Source organism: Megalobrama amblycephala, linkage group LG2 (genome assembly GCF_018812025.1).
Source record: "Megalobrama amblycephala isolate DHTTF-2021 linkage group LG2, ASM1881202v1, whole genome shotgun sequence".
Taxonomy (NCBI): Eukaryota; Metazoa; Chordata; class Actinopteri; order Cypriniformes; family Xenocyprididae; genus Megalobrama; species Megalobrama amblycephala.
Genome location: NC_063045.1, coordinates 7558344 through 7579980, shown reverse-complemented (window position 1 = coordinate 7579980; position 21637 = coordinate 7558344). Strand labels below are relative to the sequence as shown.

The 21637-nt window shown below is 40.6% G+C and overlaps 2 protein-coding genes and 1 long non-coding RNA gene across 4 annotated transcripts; 1 reads left to right on the top strand and 2 right to left on the bottom strand.

The window, feature by feature from the left end:
- Nucleotides 1-11749: 11749 nt before the first annotated feature.
- On the bottom strand, nt 11750-13514 carry LOC125263389 (SLAM family member 5-like). Its single transcript, XM_048182415.1, has 4 exons — nt 13430-13514; nt 12688-13008; nt 12312-12602; nt 11750-12222 (listed from the first exon to the last, which is right to left on the bottom strand). Exons 1-4 carry the CDS (start codon nt 13470-13472, stop codon nt 12110-12112), a joined length of 768 nt encoding a protein of 255 aa, XP_048038372.1. The 5' UTR covers nt 13473-13514; the 3' UTR covers nt 11750-12109.
- Nucleotides 13515-15319: 1805 nt separating this feature from the next.
- On the top strand, nt 15320-21637 carry LOC125263380. Of its 2 annotated transcripts, none has more exons than XM_048182397.1 (5): nt 15320-15503; nt 19087-19410; nt 19861-20205; nt 20397-20507; nt 20659-21637. In XM_048182397.1, the coding sequence occupies exons 1-5, from the start codon at nt 15320-15322 to the stop codon at nt 20802-20804; spliced, it is 1110 nt and encodes a 369-aa protein (XP_048038354.1). In that variant the 3' UTR covers nt 20805-21637. The 2 variants fall into 2 exon arrangements, with proteins under 2 accessions (XP_048038354.1, XP_048038355.1); XM_048182398.1 differs by lacking the exon at nt 15320-15503 and adding an exon at nt 16223-16360.
- LOC125263425 lies at nt 19611-20494 on the bottom strand. The gene is made up of 2 exons (XR_007183812.1): nt 20377-20494; nt 19611-20190 (listed from the first exon to the last, which is right to left on the bottom strand). It is a non-coding gene; the product is annotated as an uncharacterized LOC125263425 (long non-coding RNA).

The following is a 21637-nucleotide window of genomic DNA, read 5'->3' as shown; positions in this document are numbered from 1 at the left end:
TAAAAACATATGCTATGCTAGCGTAACATTTTGCTAACATATATTTCAGACGATCAAGGAAAGATACCATATAATCACAGAGGTAAAAATATTAACAAAAGTAACTTACTTAAAGTAGACTGTGGGTAATGTTACTTAACCAATCTGCCGCAGTTGTTGAACTTTATTGCTATAAAACTGACGAGAAACACAGAGAAACGTCGACGCTGTCCTCTCCAGCAGCTTGAATGTTTTCCCGGTTGCCATGGCAACTCTAACAGCCACCAGCACACTAACATAAACATAACAATAAAAAAAGGTTTTGCGTCTTTCCAAAGTTAACTTTATACATTTTTATAAAAGCCATTTATTCGGTGTTACCTCGGAAAAATAAATTCTTCTCTCAGAAAAATTAACTTTACACTCTTATCAACATACTGTGGGCGCGCGCTCACTCCAATTACGAATAGAGGACATATCTGGAACGTTCTTGGTAATCTTATCCGCTTGTTAAGTCGTGACGTAAGGAATGCCGTTTCCGGGTCCAAGCCTCGACTCGTTTCACTTGAGAATGCCATCGACGGCCGTTTATGTGCATAATTTATTCATATTTGTCACAGACACGTCAGGTTCCACCTCACTCCCTTACCCACGCACTCAATCACCAGCTTACTGATCACCGCCACCTGAAACTCATCAGCACTGCAATCACCACCACCATAAAACCTCCACACTCACACACATTCACTGTTCGGTCTTGTTTGCACTACAAACCCTTGTGTGCTTACCTTAAGGACTCCAAACGCCATACTTACCTGCTCCAGTCGTCTCCTTCGTCTCCTTCGTCTCCTTCGTCTCCTTCGTCTCCTTCGTCTCCTTCGTCTCCTTCGTCTCCTTCGTCTCCTTCGTCTCCTGTTCTCCTCGTGTGCCTACCTGCCTGTGTGTGTGAGTGTCTCCGCCATCATCCTCCAACGCCAGTCTCCATCCGCATCTGGAAAACACCACAAGGACAGTATCACCCTTTCTTCATCATTCAAGAACTGCTTTAACATCTCTCCATTACCATTTGCTCTGCTGTTTCAACAATAAACAAACCTGTGTTGCTTTTACATCTGCCTCCGTGTCTACATTGTAACAGAAGACCGGACCATAACAACAGTCAACAGCATGAGCACCAACGACCCTTTTCAGGAGCTCGTGGACGCATTGCGCCGAGCACTCACCCCACAACCATCCTCACCGTCTTCCACCAACGCTGCAGCTTCCGCACCCACCATCACCGCTCCTTCTCCAGCGTTCACCGCCAGTTCCATGGCCAAACCGGTGCCCTACTCAGGATCGGCGGAGGAATGCAGCGGATTTCTCCTCCAATGTGAACTGGTCCTGGAGATGCAGCCGCACCTCTACCCCACCGACACGGCTAAAATCGCGTTCATCATCTCACAACTGCAAGGTAAGGCCCTACAATGGGCGGATTCTCTGTGGACCCAGAAAGGCTCTGTTGTAAAGTCGTATCCGGCGTTCGTCTCTCACTTCCGTGAGGTCTTCGGGAAGCCTCTGACAGATTCATCGACTGGTGAGAAACTTTATAATCTAAAACAAGGAAATAACTCTGTTAACGAATATGCCTTGCAGTTCAGAACGCTAGCCGCCACCAGTGGGTGGAATGAACAAGCCCTCATCACCACCTTTCGTCAAGGATTGGAGCCTAATGTGCGGCTGCATCTCGCTGCATACGAGGACTCCATAGGACTCGAACGCTTCATCCAACTCGCCATCCGCGTGGGTTCTCGTATGCAGTCGTGTCTCCTCGAGCACCAGGGCCAGTCACTCTCCAACATCCTCCTCCGTCGGTCCGAACCCGTCAGCTCTCCAGAACCAGCCAGTGAACCCATGCAAATAGATCATTCACATCTCACAACAATTGAAAGACAGAGAAGGCTGACCCTGAATTTATGCTTATATTGTGGATCTCCGGGGCATGTCATCTCCACATGCCCAACCCGTCTTCCTCGGCCCGTGGTGAGTGCAATAATTCCCTCCATTCAAAAAATGAAACCACTCACTACGATTGTAAACCTTACTGCTGCAAATGCCTCTGTTCCAGTGGTGGCGCTCCTTGACTCAGGGTCAGCAGGAAACTTCATCTCCGGCGCCCTCTGTCAACAACTCAAGCTCAAGATCTCCCCGTCTCCGATTAACTATCAAATCCACTCCATCACGGGCAAACCCCTGAGCCGTAAGACAATCCGTCACTGTGTGGGATCACTTCAACTTCGTGTGGGTATTCTTCATACGGAAAATACCCTGCTGCTTCAAGTTTCTTCTTTGTGGCTAAGAAGGACGGAGGCTTGCGGCCCTGCATCGATTACCGTGCCCTAAATAAGATCACCGTCAAGTTCCGCTACCCACTTCCCCTCGTCCCAGCGGCCCTGGAACATCTCCGCGGTGCCACTGTGTTCACTAAGTTGGACCTCCGCAGCATGTATAACCTCATCCGGATACGTGAGGGGGACGAGTGGAAGACCGCCTTCGTCACGCCCACCAGCCACTATGAATACCTCGTTATGCCGTATGGCCTGGTCAACGCCCCCTCCGTATTCCAGGATTTCATACACGAGGTGCTCCGGGAGTTTCTCCACAAGTTCGTGCTGGTGTATATAGACGACATCCTCATCTACTCCCGGAGCTTGGCCGAACATCGCCACCACGTTGCGGAGGTCCTCCAACGCTTACGGCAATTCCATCTCTTCCTCAAAGCTGAAAAGTGCTCCTTCCACCAGCCCTCTGTCCAGTTCCTGGGGTACGTGATTGATCACAGTGGCATCCGGATGGACGAGGGGAAGGTTTCCGCTATCCAGACCTGGCCCACTCCAACAACCATCAAAGAACTCCAGCTCTTCCCTGGATTCTCCAATTTCTACCGTCGCTTCATCAAAGATTACAGTACCATCGTCAGTCCACTCACCAACCTGCTCCATCACCAGCCCAAGTCTCTGTCCTGGTCCCCACAAGCCACCAACGCCTTTGAGACCCTCAAAAGAGCCTTCACCACCGCTCCCCTCCTCGTCCACCCTAACCCTGACCTACCTTTCGTCGTGGAAGTGGACGCCTCCACCACCGGAGTGGGAGCGGTCCTTTCACAGCAGCAGGGGACGCCAAGTAGACTCCATCCATGTGCCTTCTTCTCCCGCAAGCTCAACCCGGCGGAGGTCAACTACGACATCGGTGACCGTGAGCTCCTGGCCGTCAAGCTTGCCCTAGAGGAATGGAGGCATTGGTTGGAGGGGGCTAACCATCCCTTCCAAGTTCTCACTGATTATAAGAACCTTGAGTATTTAAAGGCTGCCAAAAGACTCAACCCTCGCCAAGCTCGCTGGACCATGTTCTTCTCAAGATTCAACTTCTCCATATCCTACCGCCCTGGTTCTAAAAATACTAAAGCTGATGCCCTGTCTCGTCTCCATGCCCCAGAAGAAAAGCCTGAAGCTCCAGAAACTATCCTACCTGAGTCAATCTTCGTAAGCCCCATCCAGTGGTCCGAAGAAACCATACCCTCCTCCAATGCCTCCTCACGCACTACGCCGGGTTGCCCCCAAGGCTTGCAATACGTCACACGGGCACGTTGCACTCCACTTCTGCACAACACTCACTCTTCACTTGGCACTGGCCACCCGGGGGTCAATGAGACCCTCTCGTTGCTCAAACAATGCTTTTGGTGGCCCAACATGGCCAACGACATCAGAAGGTACGTGCAGGGCTGCAGGGAGTGCGCCATCTCCAAGAGCCCACGCCATCTTCCCACTGGCAAGCTCAATCCTCTGCCCGTTCCTGAGAGACCCTGGTCACACCTGGGAGTGGACTTCGTCACCGATCTCCCCGAGTCTGATGGTCACACTTGCATCCTGGTAGTTGTAGATCGCTTCTCAAAATCCTGCCGTCTGATCCCCCTGGAGGGTCTACCTACCGCCATGACCACTGCAGAACTGATGTTCAACCATGTCTTTCGTCATTATGGAATACCCGAAGACATAGTCTCCGACAGAGGGCCCCAATTTATCTCCCACGTCTGGAAGGCGTTCTTCTCCCTCCTGGGTGTGACCGTCAGCCTGTCATCCGGATACCATCCTCAGTCGAACGAGCAGACGGAACGGAAGATCCAGGAGATAGGCCGCTTCCTGCGTACCTTCTTTCACGGCCACCAGAACTCCTGGAACCAGTACCTGGGTTGGGCCGAGTATGCACAAAACTCCCTCCGACAAGCCACAACTGGACTAACACCGTTTCAGTGCGTACTCGGCTACCAACCCCCACTGTTCCCCTGGGATGGGGAACCCTCCAACGTTCCGGCAGTCAACTACTGGTTCCAGGAGAGCGAGAGGGTTTGGGCCTCGGCTCACCACCAACTGCAGAGAGCCCTGCGCAGACGCAAGATGACAGCCGACCTTCGGCGCTCCGACGCTCCAGTCTACCAACCGGGGCAGAAGGTCTGGCTGTCCACCAGGGACATCAGAATGCGTCTGCCCTGCAAGAAGCTGAGTCCCCGCTTCATTGGCCCGTTCACCATCATCTGACAGATCAACCCCATCACGTACCGCCTCCAACAATTCAATTCAATTCAATAAATTTATTGCCATGTCAACACAGTTGATAGGAATTTGTCTTGGTATAACTCTCAAACATAAATACAACTCTCAATACATACAGTTAATAAAGTGCTACTAGCACTCAGTGCAAGTTCAGATATCTGATAGCCAGAGGGTAAGTACTGTCTCCCTGTACTCCCTGCACAGTACAGAAGAATTCATCCCACATTCCATGTTTCACTGTTAAAGCCTCACCACCCTTCTGTTCTTCCCTCCACAGAACCTGACGTGGCAGCCGTCGAGCCCCCCCTTCCACTCATCCTGGATGATGGCACTGCCTACGTGGTTCACGAGATTCTGGATTCCCGGCGCCGTGGTGGTCAATTGGAGTATCTGGTTGACTGGGAAGGCTATGGCCCCATGGAACGCTCATGGGTCCCCAAGAATGATATCCTTGATCCTAATTTGTTACAGACTTTCCACACCAACCACCCGGACAGACCTGCCCCACGCCCTAGAGGACGACCACCACTGACGTCGGGGTCCTCGGCCCTCAGGAGCGGGCCGTGGGAGGGGGGGTACTGTCACAGACACGTCAGGTTCCACCTCACTCCCTTACCCACGCACTCAATCACCAGCTTACTGATCACCGCCACCTGAAGCTCATCAGCACTGCAATCACCACCACCATAAAACCTCCACACTCACACACATTCAATGTCCGGTCTCGTTTGCACTACAAACACTTGTATGCTTACCTTAAGGACTCCAAACGCCATACTTACCTGCTCCAGTCGTCTCCTTCATCTCCTTCGTCTCCTGTTCTCCTTGTGTGCCTACCTGCCTGTGTGTGTGAGTGTCTCCGCCATCATCCTCCAACGCCAGTCTCCATCCGCATCTGGAAAACACCACAAGGACAGTATCACCCTTTCTTCATCATTCAAGAACTGCTTAAACATCTCTCCATTACCATTTGCTCTGCTGTTTCAACAATAAACAAACCTGTGTTGCTTTTACATCTGCCTCCGTGTCTACAGTGTAACAATATTAAACATCAATCATTTAAAAAAGTTAAACATTTTAAATACTTACAGTCTACACAACAGTCTCCGTGCTCACAGCATCACAGACATTAATATTTTAACGATTTATAAATGATGAATCATTGTCTGGTCATCTGGAATACTGGTATGGAAGATAAAGGTTATAATTATATATTTTTTGTAGTATTATTACACCACATCGTGTGTGTATATTAGCACCATTTGTTGTTTTCTTGTGGTATGAGATAGAGCGTTGGACCCGGAAGCGCTGCTGCGTGACGTCAGACTTAACAACCGAATAACGTTAGGAGATCGTACTGACGACGTTGTGAGATGGTAATCTGAAGGTAATGAAATTACTGGCATGCGACGTCGTAGTTACGTTGTCAGTTAGTAAGTCATGAAATTACCAAAAAGTACATTACGTAACTGTTACGTCGTGTGTCAGCTGGGACAGTTACTGCGTGACTCGCCATAGACATACACGGAGAAAAGTAGCTCCGTCTACAATGTTCTTCTGCTAGACGCGTGCAGTTCCGTTTATTAACCGCTAGAGGGCCAAAATCGCAGACTGCAGCTTTAAGCAAGACTAAAATGTATGTTTGAGCTGTTTCAACTGAAAGCAACTTGTACTGACATATCTTAAAATACACCAGTGTTATTGTTTTGTCTTAAGATGCACACCAGTAAGTTTTTTTCTAGTGTGAACATTTATAAAAGCTACTTAAATGCTTTAATTGAACTAAGGCCTAATCCTGGCTTAGGCTAAGCCCTGTCTGTGAAACCGGGCCAAAAAGTCACACAGGGAATGAATGACTTAGAGATGGACAGTATATCCAAATTCTTATATCACTGTTGATGTAATTTAATATCACAGTAACTGTATGTATACAGTATACACATATACATTCTCTTTATTCCTAAAACATTGTCCGATCAGGATTTCTAACCCACTAAGCTCTTATAAACACAGATCAGTGTTCACTGAGGACTGGGTATGTTGTACATTTCAACATCTATTCAAACAGTATTATTTTACAAAAATAATAGTCTGCAATATATCGGACATTCAGAAGACATCAAAAAAAGGCTTTCATTCTGGCTCCTCAGTGGACGTCTTTTCAAAGTACGACTTTTGTGACAAAGACATGGAAAAGACATCTTCTGGAAATAACTTTGCTTAGTGGGTAAAATGTCTTGGCACACATGAACAGATCTGATATCAGATACTTTGACACAGAAGCACGTGTAATTATCCACTATTGATCACATTTAATGTAAATGCGCAGAGAGAAATCATTTTTTGGGATATTTTGGCTTCATTTTGCTACAGTGAAAGAAAGCGGAGATGTGTCCATCCCCAAGTTTTTGAGAGAACAAATCACTTCCTGTGAAACTGGAGCAAAGTATCAATAATAAAAATGGAAAAAGGTGTGATTAAAGTGTGATTTATTTTTCCACATGAAATCATAAATAAATATAATTTTATAAACTTCATAATTCCATTTGCATCTTTACAGATAAAAAATCAGAGATATGTCACTGTAGGAGCCATATTAGGAGTAGCCCTTTAATAACATTATGCGGAAGTGAATATTAGTGATACCTGTTGATTGCGTCATAGGCTATGCTGGTGGTAGATTGTTGTTTAGTCACTCAGTCGTGCCCGACTCTTTGCGACCCCATGAACCACAGCATGCCAGGCCTCTCTGTCTTCCACGATCTCCTTGAGCCTGCCCAAATTCATATTCATTGCATCTGTGATGCTATCTAACAATCTCATCCTCTGTCTTCCCCTTCTCCGTTTGTCTTCAATCAATCCTAGCATCAAGGTCTTTTCTAGTGATTCTTCTCTTCTCATTAGGTGACCAAAGTATTTAAGCTTTAGCTTCAGTATCTGTCCTTCCAATGAACAGTCAGGGTTGATCTCCTTTAATACTTAATGATTTGATCTCCTTGCAGTCCAAGGAACTCTCAAAAGTCTTCTCCAGCACCACAGTTCGAAAGCATCAATTCTTCGGCGCTCAGACTTCCTTATGATCCAACTCTCACAGCCATACATTGCTACTGGGAAGACCATAGCCTTGACTATACGAACCTTTGTCGGCAAGGTGATGTCTCTGCTTTTTACTATGTTATCTAATTTTGTCATAGCTTTCCTCCCAAGTAGCAAGCGTCTTTTAAATTCATGGCTACAGTCACCATCTACAGTGATCTTAGAGCCCAAGAACACAAAATCTGTAACCACTTCCATCTCTTCCCCTTCAATTTGCCATGAATTAATTGGACCAGATGCCATGATCTTAGTTTTTTGAATGTTGAGTTTCAAGCCAACTTTTACACTCTCCTCTTTTACTCTCATCAAGAGGCTCTTTAAGTCCTCTTCGCTTTCTGCCATTAGAGTGGTATCATCTGCATATCTGAGGTTGTTGATATTTCTCCCAGCAATTTTAATTCCGGCTTGTAATTCATCCAACCCCGCATTTCGCATGATGTACTCTGCATAGAAGTTAAATAGGTAGGGGGACAATATACAGCCTTGTCGTACTCCTTTCCCAATTTTAAACCAATAGGTTGGTTTCACGTGACGTCACAGCAGCAGCGCGAATGTGTCCGGAGGGCAGGGAGTGATGTTTCTATATAGGAATCCTATCAAAAACTCAATATTCGTATGTTTTGCGTTGTTTATGGTTGCTCAAATCGTTAAAATCGAGAACCCAGAAGGTGTTTTTATCGTTTACATATCTTATACCGTTTTTTATAACTTATTTAGTTTTTTTAACTTTAAAAGTTGTCGCCTTTTATAGCGTTTTGCGTCTGCTGATACTGAAATGAATATGGATACCTTACCTTTTGTTTTGAATTGGTTAAATATTCACATTCTTCATGCTATCATTTGCAGGGAGGAGAAGATATTTTATCCTATTGAATGATAATTTGGTGTTTTAACTTCATTTTTGTAGAATTCCGTTCATGTTGATCTGGTTACCATGAAAACAGACACGCGCTGCTGCTTCAGCCGTCGTATTGTAGAAAATGTCCAAAATAAATGTTTAACAAGCTGACAGAAGTCGATGCATTTCTTTGTTGGAAGCGTGTAAATGTAACTAGTTTTAATGTTATTTTTGTAAATATTCACTTTCCCATATGACCACGAAGGAGAATCGGAGGGTCACATTCAGGGACAGACACCGACACGCTGTATTTTTGTATTTATTTCAACAAATGACAACCGAAATCAAACCTATAGAAGCTCATCAACAGTTTTGAAGTGGCTGTGTGCAAGTTATAATCATTCACAAGCGAGTGAGTCATACTCACAAACAATGTTAATTAAATATTACACAAAAACCAAATACAAAACTCAGCTAAGTACAGTATGTGTTTATTTTGAGTGAAAGATAGTGGGTTTATTTAGTGACATTATTACATTTGCTAGTCGTCTCACCTTCTCAACCAAGGCAAAAATTGTATTAGCAGTTTTTTTTTTCCCCCGAACGATATCGTGAGTTCCTATTACAGTTCTCGATTCAGCATAAATGACCAACAATGGCGACATTTTTCACAATCATGACAGAAAATTAAAATACTGCCCTTAACATCACTTGCAGAAAGGCAGCGCGATATAAACAAACCCAGAACAGAACTGAACACGGCGTTACGGCAGCTTAACATCCTCTATATCTACCTCCTCGATGGCAGTCAAGTCTTTCAATTCAGTGGAAATGTCGCTCCTCTTCATAACATAAGTATCACGTCCAACATATGTTGTGATTTTCTGTCTAAATCAGCACAGAACGGACTTTTTCCCATCTCTTCCATTCTAATTTTCACTGCTTGCCCTCCACCGGAATTTCGCGCGTCACGAGAACCACGTGACTGAAAACAACCTATTAGTTGTTCCATGTCTGGTGCGAACTGTTGCTTCTTAGCCAACATATAGGTTGCTTAGAAGACAGATGAAAGAACTTGCCATAATTTATTGTGATCCACACAATCAAAAGATTTAGTATAATCAATGAAGCAGAAGTAAATGTTTTTCTGGAACTCCCTTGCTTTCTCCATAATCCAGCGAATGTTGGCAATTTGATCTCTAGTCCCTCTGCCTCTGCGAAACCCAGCTTGTACTTCTGGTAGTTCTCGGTTCACATACTGCTGAAGCCTAGCTTGCAGGATTTTGAGCATGACCTTGCTAGCGTGTGAAATAAGCGCAATTGTGCGGTAGTTTGAACATTCTTTGGCATTACCCTTCTTCGGGATTGGAATATAAACTGACCTTTTCCAATCCTGTGGCCACTGTTGGGTTTTCCAAATTTGCTGACATATTGTGTGCAGCACATTAACAGCGTCATCTTTTAGGATTTTAAACAGCTCAGCTGGAATACCATCACTTCCGCTAGCTTTGTTGTTAGAAATGCTTCTTAAAGCCCACATCACTCTCCAGGATGTCTGGCTCGAGGTTATCAACCACACCATCATAGCTATCAGACATATTATCAGACATATTAGTATCTTTCTTGTATAATTCTTCTGTGTATTCTCGCCACCTCCTCTTTATCTCTTCTGCTTCTGTTAGGTCCCTACCGATTTTGTCTTTTATCATGCCTATCTTTGCACGGAATGTTCCCTTCATAGCTCCAATTTCCTTGAAAAGATCTCTAGTCTTTCCCATTCTATTATTTTCCTCTATTTCTTTGCATTGTTCATTTACGAAATTTGTCCTGTCTCTCCTTGCTATTCTCTGGAAATCTGCATTCAGTTGGGTATATTTTTCCCTTTCTCCCTTACCTTTCACTTTCCTTCTTTCCTCAGCTATTTGCAAAGCCTCATCAGACAGCCACTTTGCTTTCTTGCATTTCTTTTTCTTTAGGATGGTTTTAGTTGCTGCCTCCTGTACAATATTAAGAACTTCCATCCATAGTTCTTCAGGCACTCTTTCTACCAAATCTAATCCCTGAAATCTATTCCTCACCTCCACTGTATATTCGTAAGGGATATTATTAAGGTCATATCCTAATGGCCTATTGGTTTTCTCTGCTTTCTTCAATTTGAGCCTGAATTTTGCAATAAGGAGCTCATGATCTGAGCCACAATCAGCTCCAGGTCTTGTTTTTACTGACTGCATAGAACTTCTCCATCTTTGGCTGCAGAGTATATAATCAATCTGATTTCGGTATTGACCATCTGGCGTTGTCCAGGTGTAGAGTTGCCTCTTGGGTTGTTGGAAAAGAGTATTTGCTATGACCAGCCTGTTCTCTTGACAAAACTCTATTAGTCTTAGCCCTGCTTCATTTTGTACTCCAAGGCCAAACTTATCTGTTATTCCGGCTATCTTTTGACTTCCTACTTTAGCATTCCAATCCCCTATAATGAAGAGAACATCTCTTTTTGGTGTTAGATTTAGGAGATGTTGTAGTTCTTCATAGAACCTGTCAATTTCATCATCTTCAGCATCAGTAGTTGGGGCATAGACTTGAATTATTGTGATGTTAAACGGTTTGCCTTGAGATTGTAACCCAGCACTGCTTTCCCTACTCTTTTATTGACTATGAGAGCTACTCCATTTCTTCTGTGGGATTCTTGTCCACAGTAGTAAATAAAATAGTCATCTGAATTGAATTCGCCCATTCCCGTCCATTTTAATTCACTGATTCCCAAGATGTCGATGTTCAATCTTGTCATCTCTTGTTTAACCACATCCAGCTTGCCTTGATTCATAGACCTTACATTCCACGTCCCAATACAATATTGCTCTTTGTAACATTTGATTTTCCTTTCACCACCAGACGCATCCACAGCCGAGCATCCTTTCGACTTTAGCCCAGCCGTTTCACTCTGTCTGGCGCTACTTGTGAATGCCTTCCGCTCTTCCCCAGTTGCACATTGGACACCTTCCGACCTGAGGGGCTCATCTTCGGGCGTCATTTTTATAGGCCTTTTGATGCTATCCATGGGGTTTTCTTGGCAAGGATACTGGAGTGGGCTGCCATTTCCTTCTCCAGTGGATCACATTTAGTCAGAAATCTCCACTATGACCTGGCCGTCTTGGGTGACCCTGCACGGCATAGCTCATAGCTTCATTGAGATACGCAAGCCCCTTCGCCACAACAAGGCAGTGATCCATGAAGGGGTGGTGGTAGATAGAAGCACGTTATGCAGGAGCACGGTAATCAAAGACGCCAAGCCGATACAGTTTTTCAAAGGTGGAAAGTTTACTAAAGCAACGCACTTTATTTGATTTGTTTGGAATACCATGGTATGTCCTTATATTTGTTTTTGACATTGCATTGGATTCAGTCACACGTCAAGTATACAATGAATCAACAACAGCACTGCACAATTACACATCCCGTAACTTCAATCAAATTTCAGGTATCGACAGCAATGTACACTTTCCTCTTGTTATAACTTATTGGAGTATAGAAATGGCAGATAGTAGAAATTAGACATTAACAGGTGCTATTATAGTCACAATATTTATGATATCAATTTCTTGACTCCTCATCTTGTGGATCTGATGTCATAAAGCAGAACAATGACAGTAGCCACGCCCACCAGAGCAGAGAGGACCAATCGGATCACAGCTTCAGTAGGACCACAACAGTGGACAGAGTCTGAGGAATAAAAACATCAAACTGAGATCAGATCAGTCAATAAACACTAATATCAGCGCTGACATCAACTAATATCAGCACTGCCGTACCTGAACATGTGTGACAGAGTTGAGTGATGTCCAGATGTTGAGTCTGGTTGCTGATGGGATTGTTCAGCACACAGCTGTAGGTGTTTTTATCCTGATATTCCACCTCCAGAGGTAGAGAGAGACTGATGCTGAGATCAGACACACTGATGCTGGACAATAAACTGTTTCCTTTGTACCAGGAGAGAGTCACATGACTCACATTCACAGCTGAACACACCAATGAACATGATGATGATGATGATGAAGAACATTGTGAAGAGTTACTGCTGATGACAGGAACAGGCAGACGAGCTGAAAAACATCAGAGAATAAAGATGATAACATGCTGTTTATTCATTGTTTTAATGTAAAATAGTAACAAACGATCTCTACTCACAATAGACAGAAATACTGAATGTTTTTGTTGTCAGTTTCTCTCCAGTTATCAGTACTTCATATTCTCCAGCATGTTCATTTGTGATGTTTGTGATGGTCAGAGATCCAGTTTGATTGTCCAGCTTCAGTCTGTCTCTGAATCTCCCATCAAGAACATCATTAAATGTGGAGAATTTTTGTCTCTCAATGCTGATTTTAGCTATGAGAGAGTTTTCAGATCCAAATTTCCACAGTATCACTTTGTCTTCATGTGTTTCAGTAATATCATTGTGTAGAAGCACAGAATCTCCCTCCGTCACTGACAGCATTTCACCAAACACACCTGTAGCACAAACAGGGCAGATTTTACACAGATTAAGGCTCTTGTTGGTTTACAAAGTCTAAAGTAATTTCCATGACTTTTGTAGTTGTTAACATTTACTGCAATTTTCTTTTTAAAAAGGTACTGCAGAGGATTTCCATTTGCACATTATGTAATGTCTGCTAAATTATTAAATTTATCTGCAATATAATAATGTTTAAACTTAAGATATTCATAACAGCAAAACAAAAAAAAAACAAAAATCACTGTAGTAATTTTCATTATTTTCCATGACGGAACCAGAGCACCTAAACAGAGAAGTGAGCACAGACCTGAAACTGAAGAAGATCTCACAGTAATATGTTTGATTTGATTAATCTGTGAAGAACTGCAAATGAAAATCATTTATGACATTTAGCCACAAAAATACATTATAACTTACCAATCAGACACCACAAACAGCACAAAACAAGCATGAAAAACATTTTCTTCAGCAGTTCAGTGAAACGTCTAGACTATATCTGCACTCAACGCAAGTGAATCCTTCCTCAACAGAGTTCGACCGTCCTAGTTCAGACACACACCTACACACACACACACTCTCTCTCTCTCTCTCTCTCTGTGAATGTATTAAAAGTACATTTTCTGGTTCTCATTGAAATTTTAACTGTTTTTAATAAGACTTTTTTATTATTTAACATTGATAATGTTTGAAAGGAACAGCTGGCTATGTTAAATAAGTGTAATATTGCATAAATCATCCTAGATTTTCATTGTAAAATTAAGCTTAATGACTTGAAATGGTTAAAATGGAATGGAAAAACAAACTAAAAAGTTAAAACCATCTTCCATGTCACATTACCAGCTTGACTGAAGTATATGATGGTAGCAGCTCAACTGACTCAAACTGAAACCTGCTGCGGTCTGTTTTCTTAGAAACGTGGTTTTATCTGCTGGATGGAGAAGAACATCCTGGTGTGAGTGGCCATTTGTTTTATTTGTGTTCAGTTTGTGGGTGAAAGGCTTCTTCCTGTCCTGCTGTTGAATCTCACTATCTGACTTCACCTCTAGATAAAACCGATTTACAATGAAATAAAGGACTGAATCAATCCATCAAAACTGATGTTTGAAAAACAACCACAGTAAACTCACAGATCAGATGTTGAACAGGATTATTATACCCATTATGCATTATTAATAACATATGCAGATTGGCAGTTGGAACTGGCAAGTAGACAAGAATATCCAAGAAAATGAAGTCTAAATGTTGCACTAGAATTTTTACTGATAAGTAACTTTGATGTGAAACTAATAATGAAACTTTCATAAAAAATCTTACCTCACAAATTTGAAATAATAGCAATAATTTTCCTAAAAGACTGAAGGAAAAAGGATATACTATGGGTTATATAGGGGGTCGTTCATTTTAACATACACAGAAATTTTGAACTGCATGTTTTGGTAATTACATCAGTTTGAAAAAGTTATGAGATCAACACCTATTGGAATAGGTCACATTTTAGGAATCAATGTCTGAATACACATAAAAATAAGATTTTATAGCTTTTGTCTCTTCAGCAGTTTTAATAGCCTATATTAGAAAGTGTAACAATAAACCTATTAGATCTATATGTGGGGTACTACTACTCCCTCTTGTGTCGTGTATTGGAATAATAATATGAAAACGTATTTATGGAATAAATCAATGTAAGAAATTCTTAATAACTAATTAAATTAAAGGTAAAACGAGGTAACTTAAAAAAAAAAAATAAAGATTATAAAACATTTAAAATTGAAATTACTAGGCCTAATGAATGTGTCTCCTGTAAAAATTAACCAAAACATTAGCTATTCTGGGACTGAAAATTCTTGAATGATGTCTCTCATCAAAACGATTCTAATCTTAGAAAGTTATTTTAATATATTTTTTTAAACATTTTATTATTATTATTATTATTATTTTAAATGACAAACATGCAAGTCTTCATGGTAAATTTCTTTATTTTGGGGAGATTCTTCACAATTTGAAATGGTAAGAAAGTAAGTCTAATTGTTAATTATTTTACAGAATTACAATGTTATTATATTATGAAATGGTGGAACTATTTAAAAATAATAAAGCAAAAAGTTTTGTTAAAATCTTTCATTCATATAAGCGAACACAGTGGAACCCCCAATAGCTATATCTGTTCTTTGTAGATTTCTTCGTATCTTCATGATAGGTTCAGGTTATGTCGGAAATATGCCATTTACGAGTTAAACACACATAAACGCCACCACAGTCGTAATAATTACTAGTGGGAAACTCTGAATTTTGAGTTGGGGGCGTGTCATGGAAAACAGATCACGTGGTTATGGCAAAACAATTCAAACTCCGGTGCAGGGCTTCACTGTGAGATGTGTTTTATTATTATTCAAGCTTCGAAGGCTCCATAACGTCGAACCGGTTTACACTGAAGCCTGGGAAAAGTTTTCCCCTGTCCTGAGGATTATAACACACTACTACAGTGATAATGGTAATGTATTTGTCATCACTCTGTGTAATTACTTTCATTTATAGATCAATCTCTTGATAGCTCCCCGGTGTTCTCAGTGTAAGAAAATGATTATGATAAATATAAATATAAAGTCTGTTAACTTTCGGGCATCCAATTCCAAGTCCTATGTATTTGAATGGGGGAATCCTGAAATCCCCCCAAAAAAACATGCTTGCCGAATTCACAATTAAATAACTTATTTTAAATCAGAAACAAAATCTCACATGAACTGTCCCTTGAATGTTGTTTCTTATGCTCAAATAGCGTTAAAAAGCTTATTTTTCAGGCTAGACCAGCCAATGTTTTTGTATTTCTAAGCGCGAGTCTCCGGACTTCGGTAAAGTTGGTTTTATATTCGCACATTCAGACTTCTGATAAATTCAGGCTTTCCAATAAATGTGCAATAAATTAATGTTTGCGGATTTTAAGCAGCGACATGATATTGACAACCAACGATTGTCAACTTACAACATTTTTCACAGTCGATCAAAATAGGCAAGTATTGTTTTAATGGCATATTTACTTGTGAATGTCCACTGAATGTCCAATGTAGTGTGATTAACAAGGCTATTGAATACGGATGTCCGAATGTGCGAATATAAAACCAACTTTACCCAAGTAGTCTCCGGTTGCTATGGGAACGGGAGCTTTAACTAGAACTGCAGTGACTCAATGACTTTACCAATCAGCGATTGGCTTTTTAACTAAGAAGGCGGGATTTATTCCGCAGAAAATGTGAAAAAGGCTAGCCTATATGGCTAAGCTTATCGGAGAACACATGTTGAAAAAAAAGTTTATTGCTTGTGTGTTCGCAGTGTTCGCACTCTTCGTGCACGGTAAGACACTTACTTACATCTTCCGGTCAACGATAAAAACTACGACTAAATATTTTAAGACACATTTACCTGTTGTTAGCGAACCGGTGCAGGGGAATCAATGAACATGTAATGGGTTCTTTTTTAAAAATCATATTGATGTCATTTGAAATGCGTTGTAATGGCCATCAAAGTCTTTTATATTAAATGTTTTGTATAGCATATAAACGAAACTATAGGTTGTGAAATCAAGCATTTCTCGTTCTTAGAACGCATAGAACGAGACTTAGCTTAGCATAGCATACTACGGTGACCGGGAGGGGACATGTTCATGTTCGGTGGTTTTGTTATAAACCTGTGGGAACGTGATAATATGTCGTGGCCACAAGATATTTATTCGTGGGAATGTGATAAGTCATGGACACGAGACCATATGGTGAGGGAAAGATATATTTTTCTCGTGGCTACGAGTTATATGTATAAACCTGCGCAACCATAGCAACCTGGTATTATCAAAAATGGGTAAGATTGTAGCAATATTTATTTTTAATTAAGAAAAAGCGCGAAATTAAGAAATTATTATATTAACATTGCATTGCACATTACATTACATTGCATATTGTATTGTGTGCAATGCTGCCTAAACAGCATTCAAATAAACTTTGTTATTATCAATAATAATAATAATAATGATAAAAGGATAGCCTATATAAGAACATAAAATAATATAGTCTAGGCCTACAAGGAAACATTTTTATTTATTCCATCTCACAGCCTTTTTTAATTCATTATTAAACCTAAATAAAATGAAATGTATAGCCTAATGTTAAATTCCTGTAAATGAACTTCCTGTAAATGAACTTCCTGTAAAATTCCCGTGCACCTACAGAGATAAAATGAAATCAAAGCTTTTATATAGGCTATATTCAAATAATAAACAAATTATTCTGTTAACATTAGGCCTATTAATAGTAACACATTTTTTAAACTTATTTCGAATGCTGTCACAGGCACCAGTGGCTACTCCCAGATAGCAACATTGTGTTGGCCCAGATCCGGCCCACATGCTGCACTGAATTACGGTCCTTGTGTGGGCCATTTCTGTTTGCCAGATCTGAGCCACAAGCAGGCCACAGCAATGCCACATGTCAGCGAAGAGCAAAGAAACAAACCTAAACTGGACCTTATGAGCCACAAAATCTGTGTATATTAAATATAGAGTCATCTCAGATTAAATCAACTGAAGATAAAAGACATTAAATCTCTTAAATTTGTGGACCGCATTTCTGGGACCTACAAAAAGTATGAACTGTTAATACGTTCAGAAAAAAAAGAAGAGTCCTAGAAATGTGGTCCTGAAACTGCAGCCTCCAGCATCTAAAGCTGAACTGAAATCACCACAAACATATTAAATGCAAGTAAATTGTCTACTTTCATGTTTTAAATGACCTTCGTGAAAATAAAATGTCAAAATATGGGTAAAATAATGTTCCAAAGTGTAAAATTGTTACCAATTAGCAATACTAATTACCAATTAGTATTTGAGGGCAAATGATTAAATATGCCAAATAAGATTTTCTGATATGTAAATATTGTTTTACTGAATGACATTTTAGTGGGTGTCTTCTGTAAATCATGGTAAAAATGTACAATGTTCATTATTTTGTGCTAAAAAATATATTTTTTGTAAAAAAAAAATTAAACATCATGGTGGAAAACTGCAACAAGGTATTTCTCCATCCCTTTGTTGGGATGGTATTCATCAGGGCTCTGAGGTCTGGAAAGACTATGCATTAAAGTGTTAGTTCAGCCAAAAATGAAAATAATGTCATTTATTACTCCCCCTCATGTTGTTCCACACCCCTAAGACCTTCATTCATCTTCAGAACACAAATAAAGATATTTTTGCTAATCGAAATAAGTCTTTAGGAATCTTTTGTTTTCAAAGCAGTGGTTCGGAGCGTGAATCAAACTGAACCATTAAAATTTTGAAACACAACGTAACGAAGCCTTGTTTACTGAAATCACGTGACTTTGGCAGTTTGAGATCATTTGATACATGCTTCAAACTGATTCGAAACAAAAGATTTAAATAAAAGCTTCATGAAGCAGTGTTTTGAAATTGCCCATCACTAGATATTTTTGAATAAAGTTGTTATTTTGCTTTTTGGTAAACAACACTTTATATTAAGGTTGAACCACTGTAGTCACATGAACTATTTTAAATACATCTTTAGCATCTTTCTATGTAACTGAAAGTGTTAACATGCTGTCAATGCAGGCCTCACTGAGCCATTTGATTTTATCAAAAATATCTTAATTTGAGTTCTGAAGATTAATGAAGGTCTTACGGGTGTGGAAGCGACATGAGGGTGAGTAATTAATGCCAAGAATTTTCATTTTTGGGTGAACTAACCCTTTAATCACTTGTAATAATGTATATATGCAAAACATGTAATCCACGAATCAGGATGTGTGTTGTATGGTGTGTATTAAGTTATACAAGACATTCATTAAACTTTGATATGTTTGTCTGAGTAAATGTGTAAATCAGTGATGTTCTTCTGCTGTTTGTTTGCATGTGATACATTATGAATCCAGACATTTATCGAACAATCTTTATGATCTGTAGAAAAAAAAACATGTTCACAGAACTTTCCTCTTGTATTTTTTTTTTATTTATTTATTTATTTATTTGTTGTTCTATCTAAAAAGAGGTTTATATTAACTGTTCATTTCTTCTTCAGGTGTGTCTGATACAGATCAAGTGTCAGTGAAGAAGGGGGATTCACTAACTCTACACACTGATGTTCAAACAAACCAACTAGAGGAGATTACGTGGTATTTTAATAACACCCGTATCGCTCAAATCAATGGAGATCTCAGTAAGAGCTGTACAGATGTTCAGTGTAATAAAGGCACTGAGAGATTCAGAGACAGACTGAAGCTGGATCATCAGACTGGATCTCTGACCATCACAAACATCACAAACACAGATGATGGAGAATATAAACTACTGATCATTTTTCTCCGCAGCATCAGTGAAAAGATCTTTGCTGTTGTTGTTCATGGTGAGTCACTGAATAAATGTTTAAAAGCAGGTTATAAGCATTAAATCACATCACTAATGTATTTATTATAATAGTGTCATTCAGAGATGCTTTTAAATTTAAATGATTTTAAACTAATGTGTGTGTCCAGCTGGTGAGCCATTAGTTTTAGGTTTTGTTTTGTTCTGATCAATTTCTCTTCACTACTTTTCTGACCACCATTTAAACTATAATGCAGCTATTTATTTTCTTTTGTAGTAATACAAACTGTGTATTATACATGTTTGTGTAATACATGTAGGGGTCAATGATACATTTTTAATCCAGTGGAGCTGAAATTCCTAAGTCTATATGAATAAAGATAGGTTGATCCAATTCTTTTAAATACAGTTTACTTTATATTTAGCATTTTTCAAAGTGTGTTCCTGTTATAGAGTTTCTTCCTCCAGCAGCTGTTGGTTTGTGTTTCAGGTGTTGCTGCTGAAGTGAAGAAGAGAAAGTCAGTGAAGGAGGGAGAATCTGTCACTTTAGAGACTCCTGTAGGAAAAAATCCAAACGATGTGATGACGTGGTATTTTAATGAGATTCTCATCGCTGAAATCACTGGAGATCAGAGTAAGATCTGTACAGATGTTCAGTGTGATGAGAGATTCAGAGACAGACTGAAGCTGGATCATCAGACTGGATCTCTGACCATCATGAACACCAGAAACACAGACTCTGGAGAATATGAACTATGGATCATCATCAGCAGCAGCAGCAGCAGCTTCAGCATCACCAGCATTAAGAACTTCAGTGTTGCTGTCAACGGTGAGGGTGAGTATCATTTAGTCATATGAAAGGAAAATCATTTTTCTGTGTTCAAGTATACATAAGGTCAGTTTTTATTCATGTCGACTTTAAACTGAATGGGATTCACATGTACTTTCTCAGACCTGCTGATGTCTCATAGTGCTTGTTATAGATCAATCTGACAGATTTACTCACACTGATATCTTTTGTTCCAGATTCAGTTCGGTCTTCAGGTCTTGCAGCAGGAATATGTGTTGCTGTTGCTCTTCTTCTGGTGTCTGGAACTGTTGGTGGGATTTATTATTGCCGCAAGAGATCTAGAAATGGCAAGTATCACTTTGTGAGAGGAAAACACCTTTATTGTGCATTAAATTAGTGTGTGTGTGTGATTTTTAAGATCTCTTGAGTTTCTGTAGCTGTAAATGACACTGTGCGTGTCTCTCTCTTTACCTTCTGTGATTTGCTGATTTCTTACAGATGAAGAAAAACCTCATGAGCGGAGAGGATCCCAACTGGATCAATGCGATGAGGCCGCAACATTATTCTTGCCAAAGCAAACTTTAAAAAGCATTATTCTAAAAAACACCATGTCTACACCAGATGTGACCGTACAGTGCGCGTGATTCGAATTTCATCATCAAGAGTACATGCGTACTGTACGTGCACCGACAGGTCGCATATGCACATTTAGTAATTAGTTTATCCTTAAAGTGGCAGCCTTGCCCTGAGGGTGTCAATTCAAAAGGTAATTAAAGAAAACCTGCATTAACAGAACAGACCAGAACACATGCAAGCTACAGCGACGATAGAGGCCTACATGGACAAGAGATTGTGTGAAGAGGTTAGAAAATACCCTCATTTGTACAACTCTAGCATGAAAGAACACAAAGACGTTTACATGGGTTGAAACTCGTGACGAGATATTGCTCTAAACTGTACTTGCGTCGAAGGCTGTGCGTTTGTCTGCGTGCATACACTAGAGTACGCATAAAAAAAGGATACTCGGGGCATAATGGCTTTTATTGCCTTTTGTCGCATTGTGTCAGTCACGTCCGGTGTAGACATGGGGCATATTCTTCGTACCGCGCTTAATACATCTGAGATGATTTGACAGATGCCAGATCTTCTAATCGTGATAACTGAACTCTGGCTAATTTGGTTCTTCAAATGAATTTGCAGATTGGATTAAAATATCTGGATTAAGTTGTCTAAGATTACTGGGTGTTCTCGTGTTCCATGAAAAGGGCAGATGTATCAATACACGAAACCACGATCAGCAATGTAGCGATTGGCTGGAGTCAAGACGGCAACGTAATGACATCATAGAATGAGAAAAGACACCTGACGAAAAACTTGACGAATTTCTAGACATTTATAAGGAAACAGCCAAGCGAATAAATGACAGAAGAACGACATAAATGTTATAATAGATAAATGAAATGTGCACTATTTGTTT